General features: G+C 37.6%; 1 protein-coding gene across 1 annotated transcript in view; it reads right to left on the bottom strand.

Annotated features, from left to right (window-relative positions):
- Positions 1–256: 256 nt before the first annotated feature.
- The window catches only part of TSPAN7 (tetraspanin 7), a 119,814-nt gene continuing 101,081 nt past the window's right edge, over positions 257–18,989 (bottom strand). Inside the window, exons 6-8 of the mRNA XM_069065686.1 lie at positions 10,974–11,057; positions 1,938–2,013; positions 257–1,342 (exon numbers count right to left, since the gene is read on the bottom strand). Coding sequence (XP_068921787.1) covers positions 1,945–2,013; positions 10,974–11,057 — 153 coding nt within the window. The 3' untranslated portion in view covers positions 257–1,342; positions 1,938–1,944. The remainder of the gene's footprint in view (positions 1,343–1,937; positions 2,014–10,973; positions 11,058–18,989) is intronic.

The raw sequence follows: 18,989 nt of genomic DNA, 5'->3' as shown, positions 1-18,989 counted from the left end.
TTGTGGCATCTCTATTTCCTCATGCAAAAACATCCACTTCACAAGAGTGTCTATAAAGTTTTCAAAATGCTCACTGATAAACCAAACCTTCTATATTTAGGCTTCATCTGCTGAGAGTGAGGGAGAGAAAAAGAGAGAGAGGGAGAGAAGAAATAATGTGTGTGTGTGTGTGTGTGTGTGTGCGCGCACGCGCAGTGCACGCAGTTGGAAAAGAAAGTTAGCAAGTAATAAAGAAAAACAAAGCAAAACACCAATAAACCCATAATGGCTCCATTTATTAACACATGTATCACAAATGCTCACAATATCAATGCATTCTTGGCATGCTAGACAGAGGCATTATTTAAAAATTTCTATTTTTTAAAGGTTTTGAATTTTTTTCTCCTCCCCATATACTCATTTTAATCAATTTGATGATATTCTTGATGACTATAACATCAATGCATGAAAGAAATATAATTATAGAAAGGAAAAAGTCAAAGTACAGCACAATCAGGATTAGTTTATAATATCTTTAGGGGAAAAAAGAGGTGACATTATTGCCTTTATAGTGAGCAACAATACGGATCTGTAACAGTACTACACAGGCTCAAAGTCAGAGGCAAAAATTCACTAAATTGTCTATATACATACTAGGCATACAACAGAGTAATAATCAAAGATGTCTAAAAATTAAGAAAAACCATTTCCTTCGAGTATGACATTTTCAAAAATTTCCCTCTGAATATCTTCATGGTCAATTACTGTTTTTTCTTTCTAGGATCAGGATAGTTGAGGAAGGGGAGGAAAAGTCCTTAGTAAAGCAGTAAATAAAACAAAACCAAAGAAGATTAAACCAAAAAAAGAGAGAGATATTTCATATACTTGTTTAGATGAACATGTGCAACATTGATTAACCTTGGTGAAAGGCTAAGGATGCCTTCCAGCCACTACATGCAGAGTCTGATCAACAGTGTTAATGGATTACCTTTAAATGACAATGCAGCTACAGTATGGCCAGGGGCATACCAATAGCGCCATTTTATGCAGAGCTTTTGAAGATGGAGTGTTGTACAGTACTAGATGCAGAACAATTGGGGCTACTCTCTGTGGCACAACAGTACTTCACAGAATGGAACTCTAGGCATGGTACGATTTGACAAGTGGAGCTGAGACTTTGTGTCTGTTAGCATTCAAGTGTACATGTATGCACAAGAGAGTGAGTGAGTGAGTGTGTGTGTGTGTGTGTGTGTGTGTGTGTGTGTGTGTGTAGTATGCTGTAACATTCCTTGAAACTCTTCCTAGATTGTTGCAGCTCCCAATTTGGAAACAGGTTTCTTCTTTCCCCAACATCCCTGAAAGACTAAGGAAGAAAATTAACTGATGAGTTGGTTCAGGCTGGCAATGAATAATGTAGACTTGTAGGTCTGTTTCATAAGCTGTGTCATGGTCCCCAGTCACAGGTCTCTCTCCTGGTCCCTCCTCCCTGACCGCTGCATTGCCTCTCCTGGCCCCTCTCCATCCTTTCTGGTTCCCCTGAGCTCCCCAAGGGCACCATCTTGCTCACATGTATTTATCTATTTGCATCCTAGTACTTAGCACAGTGCCTGTGCTTAATAAAAGCTTGATCTACCTATCAGTGTAGGGCCTGACAGAGCAGGCCATTTAAGAAATATTTGTTTGTTTAAACAACATGTATCAAGTAAAAGAAAACATTTTTAAAAGGACAAATGATACTATTCTCTACCAATGCTGCCTGAAAGGCATCAAGATTGCAATGGAATCCCAGAAGGCTACTCCCTATTAAAGTCCCTCCACTTGCCAAACCTTAGCAGCACAATATTTGCCCATTAATTGAACCTCGAGGGCAACACTTCTATGACATATACATATGTGTATATAAGTATGTGTACATAGAAATATAAATAAAAATACATAGAAATATAAATAAAACTTGCCTTTTTATTACACCATCTCATATTGATTGGCAGTGATAAACCGGGACAGACAGCAGGCCAGCAGCATACCAATCAACTATTGCAAAGAATAAAAATGCAAAAGAGAATCAAGGCACTCAAATATGTTCTTTCTATGTCCCTTAACAGATTCTGGCCACTGGGGATAACTGGGACTTTATTTTGGATACTCCCTTTTCCGGCTTGTTTTTCAAAAAATTGGAATCAAGCACAATAGGAGGAAATTATATTAAATACCTTGAGTTCAGGGTTCTTGGTCCCAAATGTAGGGAAACCAAGAGCATCAGGAATTTGGTTTTAGGTTTGGGTTTCTAGATTAGTTCTCAACAGAAATTTTAAAAGAATTCAGCTATAATACTGACTCCTAAATATTAGAACATGTTAAGAAATTAAAAATTAGAATAACCTTGTCAGAGACTAATGCTGCTGCAACAGAAAAAATCAGGTACTTCCTTTAATTCAGGTTATGGCACAGATGAATCAGATAAAGAGTGGTGACAACAAGAATTCTTGGACAAATCTTAGTTTGTGATCTTTGGATCTTACTGTGATGGCCCAATTTTATATTTTAGCCCTAAAGACTATTCCTTTTCTCTGCCAAGTAAACACCTACTGTGTCACCAATTTAGCCACACTTATTATTTTATTTGGTAAGTCTAATGATAGTTCTTGACTCAGGTGACATTCATGATATGCCAATGTAATTCAGAGAGAGAAAATGTTGTATAGTGTTTCTCAATATCCATCCTCATGCCACTCCCTTGTTGTAGTGATGAACAGGCATCATGCAATCAAGATGGCTTTGATCAGCAGTATCAAATAGAAAGGAAGTCTTGGAGGCTGCATATTGACTTAGAAAACCACAAATACATTATCTAGGCTGTATCATTTAGCATTTTTATTTATTTTGTTAAACATTTCCCAATTACATTTTTATGGGGGGAGGGCAGTACCTGGCAGAGGGAGTTTGTCATCTTAGGCCTTGATGACAGGCTTAATAATACAGGACCAGTTTGGATGCTGCACATAAACACAGTTTTAACCTTAGGGAGATGGGGACAGAAGGTGAGAGAGGAAAAACAGGAAGAAGATATTCATGCTTCAAGGGGATCTGAACCTTATAGTTAGTTCCTTTACTAAGATTAACATGTTTATTCTTTAGTGGTCATAATAAAAATTCAGAGCATTTATAGAATAGATTCAAACCTCTACTTTTTTATACCATCCCCAATAAATGTATGGTTACTGTGCTGTTACAAATAAAATGACAGAAAGAATGTCAATGACAGAGTTAATTGGTAGAAACTAAAGAAATCTGACAAAGGCAGGGGCATGCTGAAGACAAAGAGGAAGAGCACAGCCTAGAAATTCTAAAGAATCGAAAAGTTAATAGCCTGAGTAATAAAAATAGGAGTTGGGAGGAGAGAAATTTAATGGGAAAATATAGGAAAAGAATGGAATTTTAAACATATATATATGAATACCCACACCCTTCCCTTCTTAACCTTCATATATTTTGCCTTAATCTCTTAGCTCCATATATCTTGCCCCAAACAGCTTCCTATTAATTAATCCTGCCACCCCACCCTCTTAATTAGAACATGATTCTATCCAAAGAACAACCTCCTCTTCCATTTTACACATATATGCTTATGACCTGAGTCCCAAAGTGGGATGTTCTTAGTTGATGGAGATCAGTGTTCCATTGCTGCACCGAGGGGTGGGGGCAAAGTTGATGAGAGCAGGATAAAGTAGAGATCATGTCTCCCCATTTTGTTTAGGGGATTCTAGATTCTAGCTATACTGGAAGAGTCTAGAAAGAAACTCCAGAAAAACAGGGAAAAAAGGCTGGCCTGATACGAGACTGCCAGCTCCTCCCATGGTGACTTCCTATTATTATGTTGGCTTCTTCCTAGAGTCTTTTTCTCTCTACAATGACCTGAAGGGAGGTTAACATTATGTATCTTCTCTCTCACCTCTCCTGCAGGGATGGGACATAGATCTCCACTACTGAAGAGAGAGTCGCATACCAACTGGCTTTGGGAGCTTGGGTTACAAACTTATTCTCCAAAAACCTATTTCCATCTTAATGATTCTCACTCTTAGAATCAATGCTACAAGATATACATCTTCTAAAATATCTTCCCTTTACAAGACATCACTTCCCTCTTTTGTCCTAAGTTTTTTCTTATCAGTGAATTTCAACAGGTTATAGCAACTTAATTTCTAAAAAAAGGGTTTAAAGAATTTATTTATTTATTTAACTTAAAAAGACCCCAATTTTTTCTTTCTCAGATATATCCTTTGACATATTTGCTTCCTTCTCTGTCATCGAATATGTGTTTGCATACTTATAATTCAGTCTTTAACTACATGTTTTGTAGTACTCAGACATTTAGCATGAAAAATATTCTAGCACAAGAGTCCTCAGCTGCAATTTAGAGACAATAGATCAAGAAAACACTTCAGAACACTATGTGAAATATTGTTTGTACGCAAATCCATGGCCTTCAGGGAAACACACCATTCTGCATTTTTTAGTAAAGCAGGAGACATCCAGCTCTCCAGTGTTGGACCTAGTAACTTTATCATTGAAACAACAACTACAAAACAGGCAGAAAAAATGCTGTTTACTTGAAATTCATTTCTGCTTCTCACTTCTGAAGCATAAACACATTCTCATCTGCCTGAAGGAAAATGATCTTTAAAATTTTATATCTGTCAGGAAAAAGAATTTTGTTTTTCCAAAAATTGTGTTAAATTGAAGCTTATTCAAGTCACATGAAAATATGTGTGGGCTTGCCTTCACACTGAATTTTATTTTCTACAACAAAAGCTGAGATCCAGCATTTTGAAGACCTTAGAGGGGATTTATCTCTAGCTAATCTTTCTATACTGGAAGTTTAATATGGTAAAAAGAAGCCTGGGCTTGTTAGTTAGGAGACCTAGGTTCAAATCCCAGCTCCCAAGCATATTATTATCACTTATTGGCTGTAATGGTGAACAAGTCAATTATCAACCTCAAGTCTCACTTTCCTCCTCTGTAAAATGGAGATAACATTTTCATTACTTACCTCATAATACTGTTAGGAATGAGTCATGTAAACTTTAAAGTATCACACACAAATGTGAATTATTATTATTTCTACTACTGGAGACATTTGATTTCCATCAAATCAGTGTTTTTTTCTCCCTAGCTGAGAAATAATTATATTCCAAAGTTCCTTACCTATCAAACTAGGTTAAAGGGAGGAAATACTGTCCAAGGTATTTTATTATAAAAAATTAAAACCAAATATTTTATCTTCATAAAAGTAAAGTCATGTTCTACACACAAAAGCAGGCTGCATCTGTCCTTTTATTTAGCCTGGGTCAATAAACAATGCATGACTGCCAGACTTGATTAACCTGAATACAGCAAATTCCAACCATCTTTATTCAGATTAAACAAATACCAGATTAATTGGCATACACAGAATGTATTTCTATTTTACAGCTGGGAGGGGGCCCCTGTGACATCATCTTTCTTTTTACTTTAGAACTATGTAGCTTAAATCTACCATAATACTATAAAGAATCTTTTAAAAAATTCTCATTGATGAGTTATTACCCAGATTTCGAGATTAGACAATAGTTCTACTTGGAAATAAGAGAAACATAAAAGAGAGGAAGCCTCTTCTCCTCTGCTGTAAAATGGCAGGTTGCTGGCTTATCTAGACTTCTTGGGGCCACTGATATGAACAATTTTAGTCACCCAGGGAGATACATGTCACTATTTATATTCGGTTGAGTAGGGCTTAGTAGTTAGTACCAATCTAATGACTAACAAAACAAAAACACTACCTGCTTTGTCAGTGTGTTATTTTTTCTTCTTATCAGTAATTCCTCTGAAGAACTATGCATCTGTAAGATTTTATTTTCATAGCAGGGAAATGGAAGAAAATTCATATCAAAGGCAATGTGTTGGCCCACTACCTAGGAACAAACTCTAGGGCCACCTCTGGCACCAACTGCAAGACTGTTTAGAACCACTGAGTAGCAATCACGCTGTGGATTTCAGCACGGAAGCAATGAAAATTGGTAACAAATCAATACTGAGAAGGTTAAGAAGGCATATCATGGTATGAGGACCTCTGACCAAAGGGAGAGGGTCATGGCAGAAATACAACCATCAAAGACCCTCAGATGGCAAAAAAGCCTTTCATTTTCCCCTGGTTAATGATTCTATTCTCTGGGGCCTAATCTAATCCAATTTCCAGAGTATAAAGGAGCAGGTAAGTAAAGCTGCAAAGTTAAACCTGAACTAATGAGGTGAGTGAGAAGTGCTAGCTCAAATTCTTTGAAACTGTTCTGAAGATGGGAAAGTTATATATTTAACGACAATTGAGAACTTCTTTGGGGTTTTTGGGAAAACTCCTAACAATTTAAGCCAAGTTGAAAGTGAATAAATGTTGCTTGGGAAATTTCCTTGTAATTCCAAACATTTTGGATTAATATTAGCAAGAAATGGCGAAATAACGTCAAATGACATTAGAACGTCAAAAGATGCAACAGCTCTCTCTGGCTGTACATGCGCCCAGTGGGACAAGGTGCTCCTGGAAGGCAGAAGTGAGTTATTACCCTCAAAAGGAGCCTCAAAAAAGGCCCATGACCTCAGGCAGAGTCACCCAGAGGACGTGGGAGAGCTGGAAGAGGAAAGGCACAGAGGGAGAGAAAGCAGAAAGGGGGAAATGTATGTTCTCAAAGGAACACTGCCTCTGTTTCACCGCCCCCATCCAACTGCACACAGACACCTAAGGTATCTTTTCATCAAATATAACTGACTGATTCATTTTATTTAAATATCAGGAAGAAAGTGAGAGAACCTGGTTGTCTTCTCAAGTTTGAATCCAGGCAAACAAGTTCTGAACTCAGGTAGGACAAAGGGTAGGGCAATCATCTTAGGCCCTGAAGCTTTAGTTAAATGCCACATCATCCTGAGGGAACCCCAGGACAGATAACAAAATCTAGGAGAAAACAGGAGAACTAAAAATCTAGGACTCTCTCAGTAATTACAGACCCAGGAGATCTTGTTTTCCACATTGAGACAGTCTTATATAGAAGAAAGAAGCCAAGGCTTGGGGTCAGAAGACCTGGGTTCAAATCCCAACTCTAATGCTTAACAGTGGTACAGTCCTAGGCAAACTGAGTCCCAGTTTCTTCATCAGTAAAACATGGATAATAGTACCAGTCTTATTCCCCTTACAAGACTGCTGTGAGGCTCAAACAAAATATTATACTTTACAAACCTTAAAATGCTTTATGAAAGTCATTATTATCTGTCTCATAGGGATGTTGTGAGAAAGGTATTTTGTAAACCTTACAGTGCTATAAAAATAACAGGAGCTACTCATCATCATTGCTGTGACATTCCCACCACAAGGTACATGAGAATGCTTTGGGGGGGGGAGGGGCGGCGCTAGGTTGATCTACAGCTTGACTTCCCCCAAATCAAAGTAATGTCTCTATGGGAATAACTCAGCCAGGAAGGAGAAATGCTATAAAACAAATGCTACTAAAACTCAATACGAGTTACCAGAGTTCAGAAGGGCAATCTCTCAAGTAGAGAGAAACAGATGCCTTTCTTCGGGAAAGTAAAGACGATGGGATTCAGTCACAAGAGCTGTCATGGCCCTGCTAAGCACTGAAGGATGTTCAGATGTCCAAGGAGGAGATTTCAAGGGCTCCAAGGGGAGGGTGAACAAAATGCTTGCCCACAGCATCACAATCACACTTCCAAAACACTAGAACTGTATTCAGCTTTTCTTGTCTTTTAACATGTAAGAAATTATACTATTTTCCTAGAATAGGTACCACAGGAGTGACCCATGTAGGCAGGAGAAGAGAAAAGATCATTGGGTAGGGAAAAGGACGGCCACCTTCACCTTTCTTCATTGCCTCTCATACCTGTACAGGTATCTTTAACCCCACATCCTAGTAAGACTTGGTTGAGTAGGGCTAGAATCAGGAAACCTTTGATTTGAAACACAACTATGACATTTATTAGCTGTGTGACCCTGGGTAAGTCGTTTGGCTTCTCTGAGACTTATTTTCCTCCTCTGAAAAAGGGAGGTTATAACATATCCTGCCTCACAGACTTGTGAGGAAAATGCTTTGTAAACCTTAAAGTTATTCGGCTGGTTAGAAAGCCAAAGTTTTTAATTGACATTTGTTAAGTTCCTCTCAAAGCTCCAGTCAAAGCTACTTTGACATATGTAACCAAAGCTCACAATTCAAAGCAATGGATTGTTTTTATTTGGGTAAGGGGGAACTTACACCATCACAGGCTTTGCTGCACCATTATCCATGCAGGCGGGGCCTTCTACAGTATGAATACATGGAGGTTCTGACCTCCTCTTCTCTCTCTAAACCTCTCTCAGCTCCTCAGCTCTCATAGGTGTCCTTATCTCTATGTAAATAACCCCTTGATCTGTATCTCCACCCCAGTTGTTCTCCTGAGTCCTAGTCCTGTCCCACAGGCATCTTGAAGTCAACATGTCTAAAACTGAACTCTGTATCTTCCTTCTCCTCTCCCTCCCCTACCAACTCATCCAGCTTCCTGAGTTCCTTAGTTCTATCAAGGGCATCACTCTCTCTTCACTTTGTGCTAAAGGGAAATATCCAGAATGATGACACATGTTTGCTTAAACTGATTTTCCAATCACTGCCCTCTATAAGGTTCCAGTTGAATATTAAGCAAATATATTTCTTCATATGGGTATGGAAGGGAGGTGGTGGTAAACAGATTTTCAGTGACTTAGTTGACAACTGCAAGTTTAGTATGTACAACATGGCAGCTCCAAAAGATAACGTGACTGGTTTACATTAATGAAAGCACCATAAGGGAAGAAATGGTTTCACTTGACTGCCTAGTTGGAGCACATATGGAGTGCTAGTTCTGGATACTACATTTTAGGAAGGACATTGACAAGCTGGTGTATATTTATAGGAGGAAGGTTCGAGAAAGGGAAGACTGATGGAAGAAACTAGAGATGTTCAGCTTGGAGAAGGGAAAGTTTGTTGGGGATATAAAGGATGAGATAATTACTGGTATCATGTATTTAGTACATTAGCATAAGGAAGTGGGATATTTCTGCTTAGCTCTAGAAGGTGGAAATACAAACAATGGGGAATATACAGGAAGGAAGACTTTGGTTTCATATGAGGAAGAATTTCCTAACAATCCAAACAATTAAAAGATGAAATAAGAATAATATAAAATGATAATATATACAATCACATATACACATGTGTATATTATATAATATATGCATATTACATAACATGCTAATTTGATTCTCACAACAAACCTGTGAAGTAGGTACTATTATTATCCTCACTTCTCAGATGGGATCATACCGCCAATGTGTGTCAGTGGCAAGACTAGAACACAGGTCTTCCCCTAACACTGGGTCTAATTCTTTAGCCACCAAGCTATATGAAGCTTCTCTGGACACTCGCCAGGGAGAATTTAAACAAAATTAGCTTTTTTCCCGGGGATACAGACATCCTTGATACTAACTACAAATCTGCCCTTTCTGATTTATACAGCTGGACACTGCCAGCATCCAGAGAAGGCTGTATTTCAAGGACCGCATAGTAAGCCCTATACATAGGCATCATCCATAAAGATCAGGATCTTCTTTAAAAGGTTGTGCCATCCTGGCAGTCAAGATGTTATTGAAATGCCAACTGTTATTGTAATAATAATACTATGATTCACAACAACCTGGTGAGAAGCCCTGTGGTAGAGTAGAAAGGACTAGATCAGAAGACCCTGGATTTGAAACCCAACTACGATATTTATAATACTGCTTCAGAAATGCTAGAGGTATTTAATTCTATTTTGTTTGTTTTGATCAGATTCTATCTGATCTGTGATTTCATGCTAGTGCTTAATGCATTTAAGGGGCTTAGAAAACTTAGCAGTTAAAATAAAGAATTCTAAAATTGCAATGAGAAATCACCATACACATTGCAATAAATGGGCCCACATTATTTTCTGAGATGAATGCCTTCAGTTTTTAAAAATATTATTTGGGAGGGAAAAAAAGCAGTTCTTTTGTTGCTTTCTACTTTCATAGGATATATATGTGAAAATTACAGTTCCCCAAATTTAAGTAACAAAAATATATTAAGGGAGAGCTAATTTTTAATTGTATGGGTTTAGATGAGTTGAGTTAGATTTCAACATTAATTGAATGAAATCCTTTAAGACCTTTATCAAGTTACACATATTTTTTCAGGCTTTCCCATGCTTCTCTTGGCAGAAAACCTTAGTGGCCCAAAGAAAATTTTAGTGCTAGAGGTGAGATTTCCCAAGGTTTATAAAAATAGGTTTAAATTTCTAAAGTTGTTTTATTTATCTTCTTCAATTCCTGAGTCTGATTTACATGACTGCCTAAATGAAAAGTTGGGCTTTATAGTCCTTTTTAAAACATGGGTACAAGAAAAAATTACCTGACATTTCAGAAGCTAATAGAAAAAAAAAAGTCAACTATGAAGACTGAGAATGAATGTGAAATGAAACTGGCCCCATTAATGGCAGAGTCCTTCCACAAAATACATAGTGACAAAGGGGAAAAAAGGAGGGAGTTAAGTCAACTAGCAAAAGAAAAAGAAGCCCTTCCTAAATGAATTGTTTATGCTCCAATTAAGCCAGTGCTCTGTTGGGTTAACCTCTATTTGACCTAATGGAGAGCCAAGCTGTTTTTCTAGAACTAGTCATTAGTTGAACTGTAACTGATATTCCCTTGATGGAAAAACGTCATTTAAGTTGAAAAAAGAAAATCAATAAATAGGTGACCTGAGGAGTAATAAGCATTAGGCTCTATCCCCATTCCATCAGCTTTCTCCTAAAGTAAGGTAGACTGGCAGAGTGGAAAGAAAGTTGGACAAGAGAGTGGGATGAAAGACAGAGAAACCATTGAATTCATCAACAAGTATATAAACGAGGGAACAAATAAGCATGTCCCTTACCTGGGAGAAAGCGATTCCAAAAGCCACTCCAGCTATGATACCCATATTTGTCTCCATAAAACTGGTCACCAGATCATAACAACCCTGGTGGGGGGGAGAAAGAGAGAGATAATACATTATGACACATGGCTTACGAGGTCCAGGATCTGGTTTAATTCCTGAGCACTTTTCACATGATTCCTTCTAATTTTATTATATGAAATATGGTTTAGTCAGCATTTAGCATTTGGAGCAGTAAAAGGTTTTTTTTTTAATTAAAGGAATAATTATCTGAAATAGACCACCAAACTGAATGAAAACTAAATATTTTAAAAACCATACTTACCAATTTAGAAATCTATTTTCTCTTATAACATGAAATCTATCACTCACTAGAAGGCAGTATTCATATGAACAAACACAGATCCATCAAAGTATTATGATAATATACATTCTAAACTGTACCATATTTGCTAGTTTATGTGCTCTGGGTGCACCTTAGGTCACTCACTTTCTTTGGACATAGTTGTCTCATGAGCAAAAGGAGAGGGCTGAGGATAAGATGACCTTTAGTTCTAGATCTATGATTCTAAATAGCAGAACTGGGATGTGTAACTATGTCTTTTGATTCCAAAAGCAGCACCCCCTCTCTCCAAAGATAACTGTGTACCTTTGTACAGTTATTATAAGAACCACAGGTATGTACATTTTGTTCTTACAGTTTATTTTCTGCTCACACATCTAAAAGGATATACATACTTAAGCTCACACATACTTAAATGGATAAATTTTGGTTTTTAAAGGGGATTTGTCTAAGTTTTATGGCAAAACAGCCTAAAATCTAAGTAAATTAAGTTCCCCCCTGTAGAATATGTGTCTTGCATGCAGAGACTGTTTGTTTTTGCCTTTATATACCCAGCATATAGTATATTTCACCTTGCACAAAGTCAATGCTAAACCAATACAGGAAACATTTATTAAACATCTACTATGTCAAGGCATTCTGCTAATCTTAAAAGATTAGTTGAATTGAACACTCCCCATCAAACCCATACCTGCTTCCTACTTTCCCTCTTCTGTGCTTTTTATCATACAACTATTCCTACACAAAGAAATGCCCCTTCCTCCCATCTCCTACTCCTGAAATTCTACTCTAACCTTTAGGGTTGGACTCAAAAGCCATATCCTAAAATGCTGAAAGACTATCTGGTCCAACTCATTTTACAGATGAGGAAGCAGAGGCTCATGGAGGTATAGAGACTTGCGCAAGGTCAGACAAGTAGTAAATGGAGGGGCCAGGGTAAAGGGTTCATATCAGAGAGTAGTGAAAGATAAACTTGCATAAGGCAGATGGAATGACTAGAGTTCCTGTTTTACGGGAAGTGAGAGATAAGTAAGGACAGGAAGGATGCTGCCAGATATGAAGGCCTCAGATGCTAGGCTAAGGAGTTTGAACTTCACAATGTAGACAAAAGAGAGTGATTGTGGACTTTTTGTGAAGGGAGGTGGTAGACGGGTGGTAGTGGTGGTGGAGGAGACAAAATTTAATTGTTAACTTGATTTTTAACATTGGTTGTTTATGACTGATAGAGTTAACTGATGCTATTCTAAATAAATGATTTTAAACTTAGCTAGTTTAGAAGTAGAAAGAATTCTATGCTCCAGCAACCATATATCTTATTTCCCAGTTATATGTAAAATAATAATAATAATATATATATTTTTAAACATTTGATTTTAAACCTTTGAATTCCAGATTCTTTTCCTACCTCCCTCATCACCCACCCTTACTGGGAAGATAAGCAATTCAATATAGGTTGTACATGTGTAGCTATGCAAAACATTTCCATAGTGAATATATTGTGAAAGACTGATATTTCCCTCCATCCCATCCCAGCCCCAACTTGTTCTATTCTATACTTTGATCCTGTCCCTTTACAAAAGTGTGTGCTTCCAACTTCCCTCCCCCCCAGCCTGCCCTCACTTCCATCATACCCCCTCTTATCCCCTTTCCTCCTCCTGTAGGGTGAGATACCCTATTGAGTGTATATGTCATTCCCTCCCTAAGCCAAATTCATTGAGAATAAGGCTGACTCATTCCCTTTTGCCTTCCTGTTCTTCCCCTCTACTGTAACAGTTTTCCTTTGCCTCTTCTATATAAGATAATTTACCCCATTCTCTCTCTCCCCATCTCCTCTTATTATATTCCTCTCTCACCTCTTAATTTCACCTTTTAAGTATCATACCTTCCTATTCAATTGATCTTGTGCCCTCTGTCTATGCATACCTGTACACATACATACACACACTCACATATGTATTCATACGCCCATATACCCTCCTATATAAACATATATGTGTATGTATACATAAATATAAATATATAAATATATATATATATATACACGTATTTCTATTCCCTTCAGTTATTCTCATACTGAGAAGTTTCATAAGTTACAATTACCGTTTTTCTATGCAGGAATATAAATAGTTCAACTTTGATAAGCTCCTTATGATTTCTTTTCCCTGTTTACCTTCTCATGCTTCTTGTATCTGAATGTCAAATTTTCTATTCAACTCTGTTTTTTTCATCAAGAATACTTGAAAATCCTCCATTCCACTGAATGACCAAATTTTCCCCTGAAACATGATACTCAGTTTTGCTGGTTAGGTGATTCTTGGTTTTAGTCCCAGCTCCTTTGACCTCTGGAATATCATATTCCAGGACCTTCGATCCCTCAGTGTAGAAGCTGCCAGATCCTGGGTTATCCTGATTGTGTTTCCACAGTATTCAAATTGTTTCTTTCTGGCTGCTTGTAATTTTTCCCCTTGATCTGGGAATTTTGGAACCTGGCTATAATATTCCTAGGAGTTTTCTTTTTGGGATCTTTTTCAGGAGGTGATTTTTTCAACCTCTATTTTGCCCTCTGGTTCTAAAACATCAGGGCAGTTTTCCTTGAGAATTTCTTGGAGGATGATTTCTAGGTTCTTTCTTTGATCATGGCTTTCAGGTAGTCCAGTAATTTTAAAATTATCTCTCCTGGATCTATTTTCCAGGTCAGTGGTTTTTCCCATGAGATATTTTACATTGCCTTCCATTCTTTCATTTGTTTGGATCTGTTTGACAGCATCTTGATTTCTCATAAAGTCACTAGCTTCCATTTGCTCCAATCTAATTCTGAAGGAAAGATTCTCTTCAGTGAGCTTTTGAGATTCTTTTTCCATTTGGCAAATTCATCTTTTTAAGGTATTCTTCTCCTCATTGGCTTTTTGAGCCTCTTTTGCCATTTGAGTTAGTCTATTTTTTTAAGGTGTTATTTTCTTCAGTCAGGTTGTTGAAACTCATTTTATAATTTTCTTGCATCATTCTCATTTCTTTTCCCAATTTTTCCTCCATTTCTCTTACTTGGTTTTCAAAATCCTTCTTTAGCTCCTCTATGGCCTGTAATCAGCTTATTCTTTTCTTGGAAGCTTCTGGTGCAAGAGTTCTGACTTTGCTGTCTTGCTCCTGTTTCATGCCCCGATCCTTTTTGTCCCCAAAAAAGGAATCCAGAGTCAAACCGCTGTTTTCTTCCCTCGTTTGCTCATGTTGCCACTCAATTACTTGACTTTTGAGCTTTTTGCCACAGTAGAACACTGCTACCAGAGGGGGGAGCTTTGTCCCAAATCACTGGGGTTTTCACAGCTGCTGGAGCTATTAATTGGGTGCCTTCTCTGAAGCTTCCATATGCTCTGGCAAACTGGTCATGCACCCCAGGATCTCCACCCTAGACCACAATCCAGATCCAAGCAGGTTAAAGCAAGAGCAATGACCCCTTGGAATGGTCACTTGGTCCCCCTACAATCTGCAGAAATGGAGCTCTAAAGCAGCCACATGGCGGTAGCTGCACAGCTGCAGCGCCTCAGCTGCTTGTCCCTCCAGGAGGTAAAGGCCAGACCTCCCAAACTCCTGGTTCACAAAGTCCACACTGCAGTGACCTCTCACTTTGTTCTTAGCATCTGTGGGTTGATAATTCTGAAAACTGCCACAGCTGCTGTTGATCTGAAGTCCCTTCAGCCAGCGACTGGTTGTGGCTGTCTTGAAGCTAAAACCTCAGGCTCCTGTGGGGCTTGGCTTGACTCCCAACACACTGTGCTGGCCACTTCCTGATGGCCTGCGGGCTGTCCTCAGCAGGAGGTTAGTTTCTCTGTGTCATTTTGTGGGTGCTGTAGCTCCAAAGTTTGTTCAGAGTGATCTTTTACATAAATCATAGGAAGCAGGAGCTCCGCGGAAGTCCTGTTTCTAGTCCGCCATCTTGACTGCCCCTTTTATTTTTTAAATTAAATTTTATGTTTATTTTTAGTTTATATCATTCATTGAGATTCTTTTTCCATCTGACAAATTCAGCTTTTTAAGGCATTCTTCTCCTCATTGGCTTTTTGAGCCTCTTTTACCATTTGAGTTAGTCTGTTTTTTAAGGTGTTATTTTCTTCAGTCAGGTTGTTGGCTCTCTTTTCATGGTTTTCTTGCATCATTCTCATTTCTCTTCCTAATTTTTCCTCCACTTCTCTTATTTGGTTTTCAAAATCCTTCTTAAGCTCCTCTATGGCCTGTTACCAAATTCATATTTTTCTTGGAAGCTTTTGGTGCAGTAGTTCTGACTTCATTGTCTTCCTCCTATTCCATGCTTTGATCGTTTTTGTCCCCAAAAAAGGAATCCAAAGTTGGATTACTGTGCTTGCTTTGCTTCCTTTGCTTTCTCATGTTGCCACTCAATTATCTGTACTATTATAAATATTTTTTGTATAGAAGGGTCCTTTCTCTTTGTTCTTTTTTTTAGAGGGTTAAGTGGGTTTGGGGTTAAGTGACTTGCCCAGGGTCACACAGCTAGTTTAGTGTTAAGTGACTGAGGCTGGATTTGAACTCAAGTCCTCCTGACTCCAGGGCCAGTGTTCTCTTCACTGTGCCACCTAGTTACCCCTCCCTTTGTTCTTAATCTCTTTGGAGTAGAAACCTAATAGTTATATCAGTGTGTCAAAAAATATTCATAGTTGAGTGACTTTGGAGGTATAGTTCCAAAGAATTCCCTTGTCAAACAGACATTTAAGGTCCAAATAGCAAGGCTTCAGTAATAGTTTTAAAATTAGTTTAATAATAAGAATTGATAGTGATTATGCAGGAGCAGGGATACAAATCAACTACAAAACTCTTTCAGCATTAATATCATGTACTAATGACATTTTAAAAAACTGCCATATTCTTCAGTCCATTTGAGATCACTCCATTTATTTCATTAAACAATCACTGCTCTATGGTTTATATAGTAAAAAATTAAGTTAAACACCACAATTCTATTTTTAAAATCTACTCTAAAAACGAAAGGGTAATACAACTTAGTATTTTTCCATTCTTTTTTTTTATGCTGGAAAGAGGTGCAGTTTATTTTAAAATGAGGTTTTTTTTCAATTATTCTATGTAAATCAATAAATAATCTTTCCCTGCTGATGCTGGATAGAAGTTAGAATGGATTTTCTTTTTATGAGAAAACCTCTTTCTTTTTTTTTATAACAGGAATTTTTTTTTTGTTTTTTGGAGGGCAATTAGGATTATGTGACTTGCCCAAAGTCACATGGCTAGTAATTGTGTCAAGTTTCTGAGGCCACACTTGAACTCAGGTCCTCCTGACTCCAGGGCCGGTGCTCTATTCACTGTGCCACCTAACCGCCCCTTCCATTCTTCTTTAAAGTCTATCAACTCAATTTTGCATAGAGCTTACATCTTCTAAAAACTAACAATTACATTAATTCATTATTTAGACTAAAGGTTGTGCTAGTTAAAACAGGAAAAGCATGCTGTTGAGCAAATTTTTAAATAACATGTCTAATTTTAAAGTAAAGGAAAGCAGTTTTCTAGTTTATCTTAATTTAGTTCCTAGCAATTTGCCAGGCTAACATTTTCACTGCTTCCCCCCTATTTTGCATATTCCTGGGGTGTGTGAAAATTCCAGCTGAGTTATATCTCCTGACAAGTTGTATTTTATATGTCCACAATCTGTCATTCAAAGAAACGCACATTAACTTAGCAACTACTGCATGACTTGTGTTTTCACTGCAATTGACAAATTCTAATCCCTAGTTATTTGATGCAAATTTTAGAGGGAATAATTGAAATATCATTCACAGGATTTTGTGAAGTTTTTTTAAGTTAGCAATTGGAATTTTAACTTTTCTGAGCATGAACATAATCTCATGGTGATTTTCTATTGCAGGGGAAGAAGAGGGAAGTTAGGATCAAAGAAAGAATAGGAATAGGAAGGAAAATGAATTTTCAAATAGTTTCTAAAAACAAAGCCTAGGATATGCATTTTTTCCCCTGGCCATCATTGATGCCTTTTGCCCCCAAGGATAAAAAATACATATGAAATAAAGAGTGTAAAAGTACCATTTGCTAACAACCCATCAAATATGCAAATAGTGAAGCAAATTTTAAAACCTAATGTTTGTAAAATCATGTAGGCTTTTCACAGTGCCATATAAATTGGGCTGAAAGAGACCATATAGATAGGTATAATTTAGATCTGTCATTTTACAGAATAGCAGAGTTCAAGTGACTTTTTCAGAGCTGAGAATGATAGATGTTGTGGTAGAGATTGTGGAAAGACAGAGACAACCAGACACTATTGGTGAAGCTGCGAGTTACTCCAACTGTCCTGGAAAGCAATATGGAATTAATAAAGTTGACTAAAAGGTTGATGTGATTTGACTCAGAGGTCCCACTGCTAGACCAATGCCAAAAGGAGGTCAAAGATACAAAGAGTCCCCAAACACACCAAAGTATTCAAAACCAGCACTTTTATGGTAGGAAAGAACTGGAAATACTCATCGACTGAGAGAATGGCTAATTATGGTACACTGCTTTGTATGAAACAGTGAATATGAAGAATTCAGAGAAGCCATAAAGGATATGAATTTCTAAGTAAGCAAAACAATATACACAACTATCATAAAATAAAAATTAAATGACTTTTCTGAAATCACATACAAAGCCAATAATGGAACAAAAACTAAAGCTAGGCCTCTTGGGCTAGGTTCACTGCTTTCCAACCTGCTTCCACCTTATAAAAACATGCCTTAGAACTGCTTTAAATTATGAACTCACCTAAGGGCAACATTGGCTAAAATTGTACAAATTTGATTTACATTCAATCTTTTGGAAATGTGCACAATAAAGAACAGCTGTATTAAAATTTTAGCAGTCCAACAGGTTGGGTGCATAGGTGATAAGAAAGGAAAATTAATTAATGTATCAGAACAGTTACATTTTTATGTAAGAAGTTATTGGCAAAGTGGAGCAAAAGTGATATGGGGAACCCCTGATTTCCTGATCTAGGGCCCCTCCCATGGTGCTGCACCTGTTCTTTGGCCACTTCTGGTGGGATACATGCTTTGGCCCCTTGCTGACTGACATGGGTCTTGCTGTGATAGCACAGCAACGTCTTGGTCATAAAATTCTAGATTTTGAGCAAGAAGGGACCCCAGTCAGCTAGTCCAACCATCTCACATAGATGAGGAAACTGGAAACCAGTATGTTAAAGCGACTTCATAAAGGTCATATAGGCAGCATACATGAGAAATGGGATTTGAATACAGGTCTTTTGTAACTATTTTTATCCCCTATGGATGTCAGTTAGACTGACAAAAGTTAGTCTTTTGTCCCTGTGATAGCATTACTCTGATGCTAGGATTATCACAGCTTCTCTAGATTACCTGCACTACCCCAAGTTGTGGGATTTTTTTTTAGACTTAATTACTTAAATTGCTCATTTCTTTTCTTTTTTTCTTTATCTATTTCTCCTCTTTTGTTTCTTTTCTTTCCCTGCCCAGTTGAGTAGGTTGGAACCTATCTCTTTGCTCCCCTCCAAGTCTTTTAGAAACTTTGTTTTATGTTATGCATACCTTTCCAAGAAGTTTTCTTTTGTTTTGTCTTACTTTTAGTCTATTATGGATTTTATTTTCTGATTCATGAACTATACCCTCACTGGCTCCTTCTTCATTCCC

Source organism: Petaurus breviceps, unplaced genomic scaffold, assembly GCF_028583685.1.
Source record: "Petaurus breviceps papuanus isolate PSGF00001 unplaced genomic scaffold, PetGlider_PUasm1.0 90700, whole genome shotgun sequence".
NCBI classification, from domain to species: Eukaryota; Metazoa; Chordata; class Mammalia; order Diprotodontia; family Petauridae; genus Petaurus; species Petaurus breviceps.
This window is presented reverse-complemented; position numbering and strand designations above follow the sequence as displayed.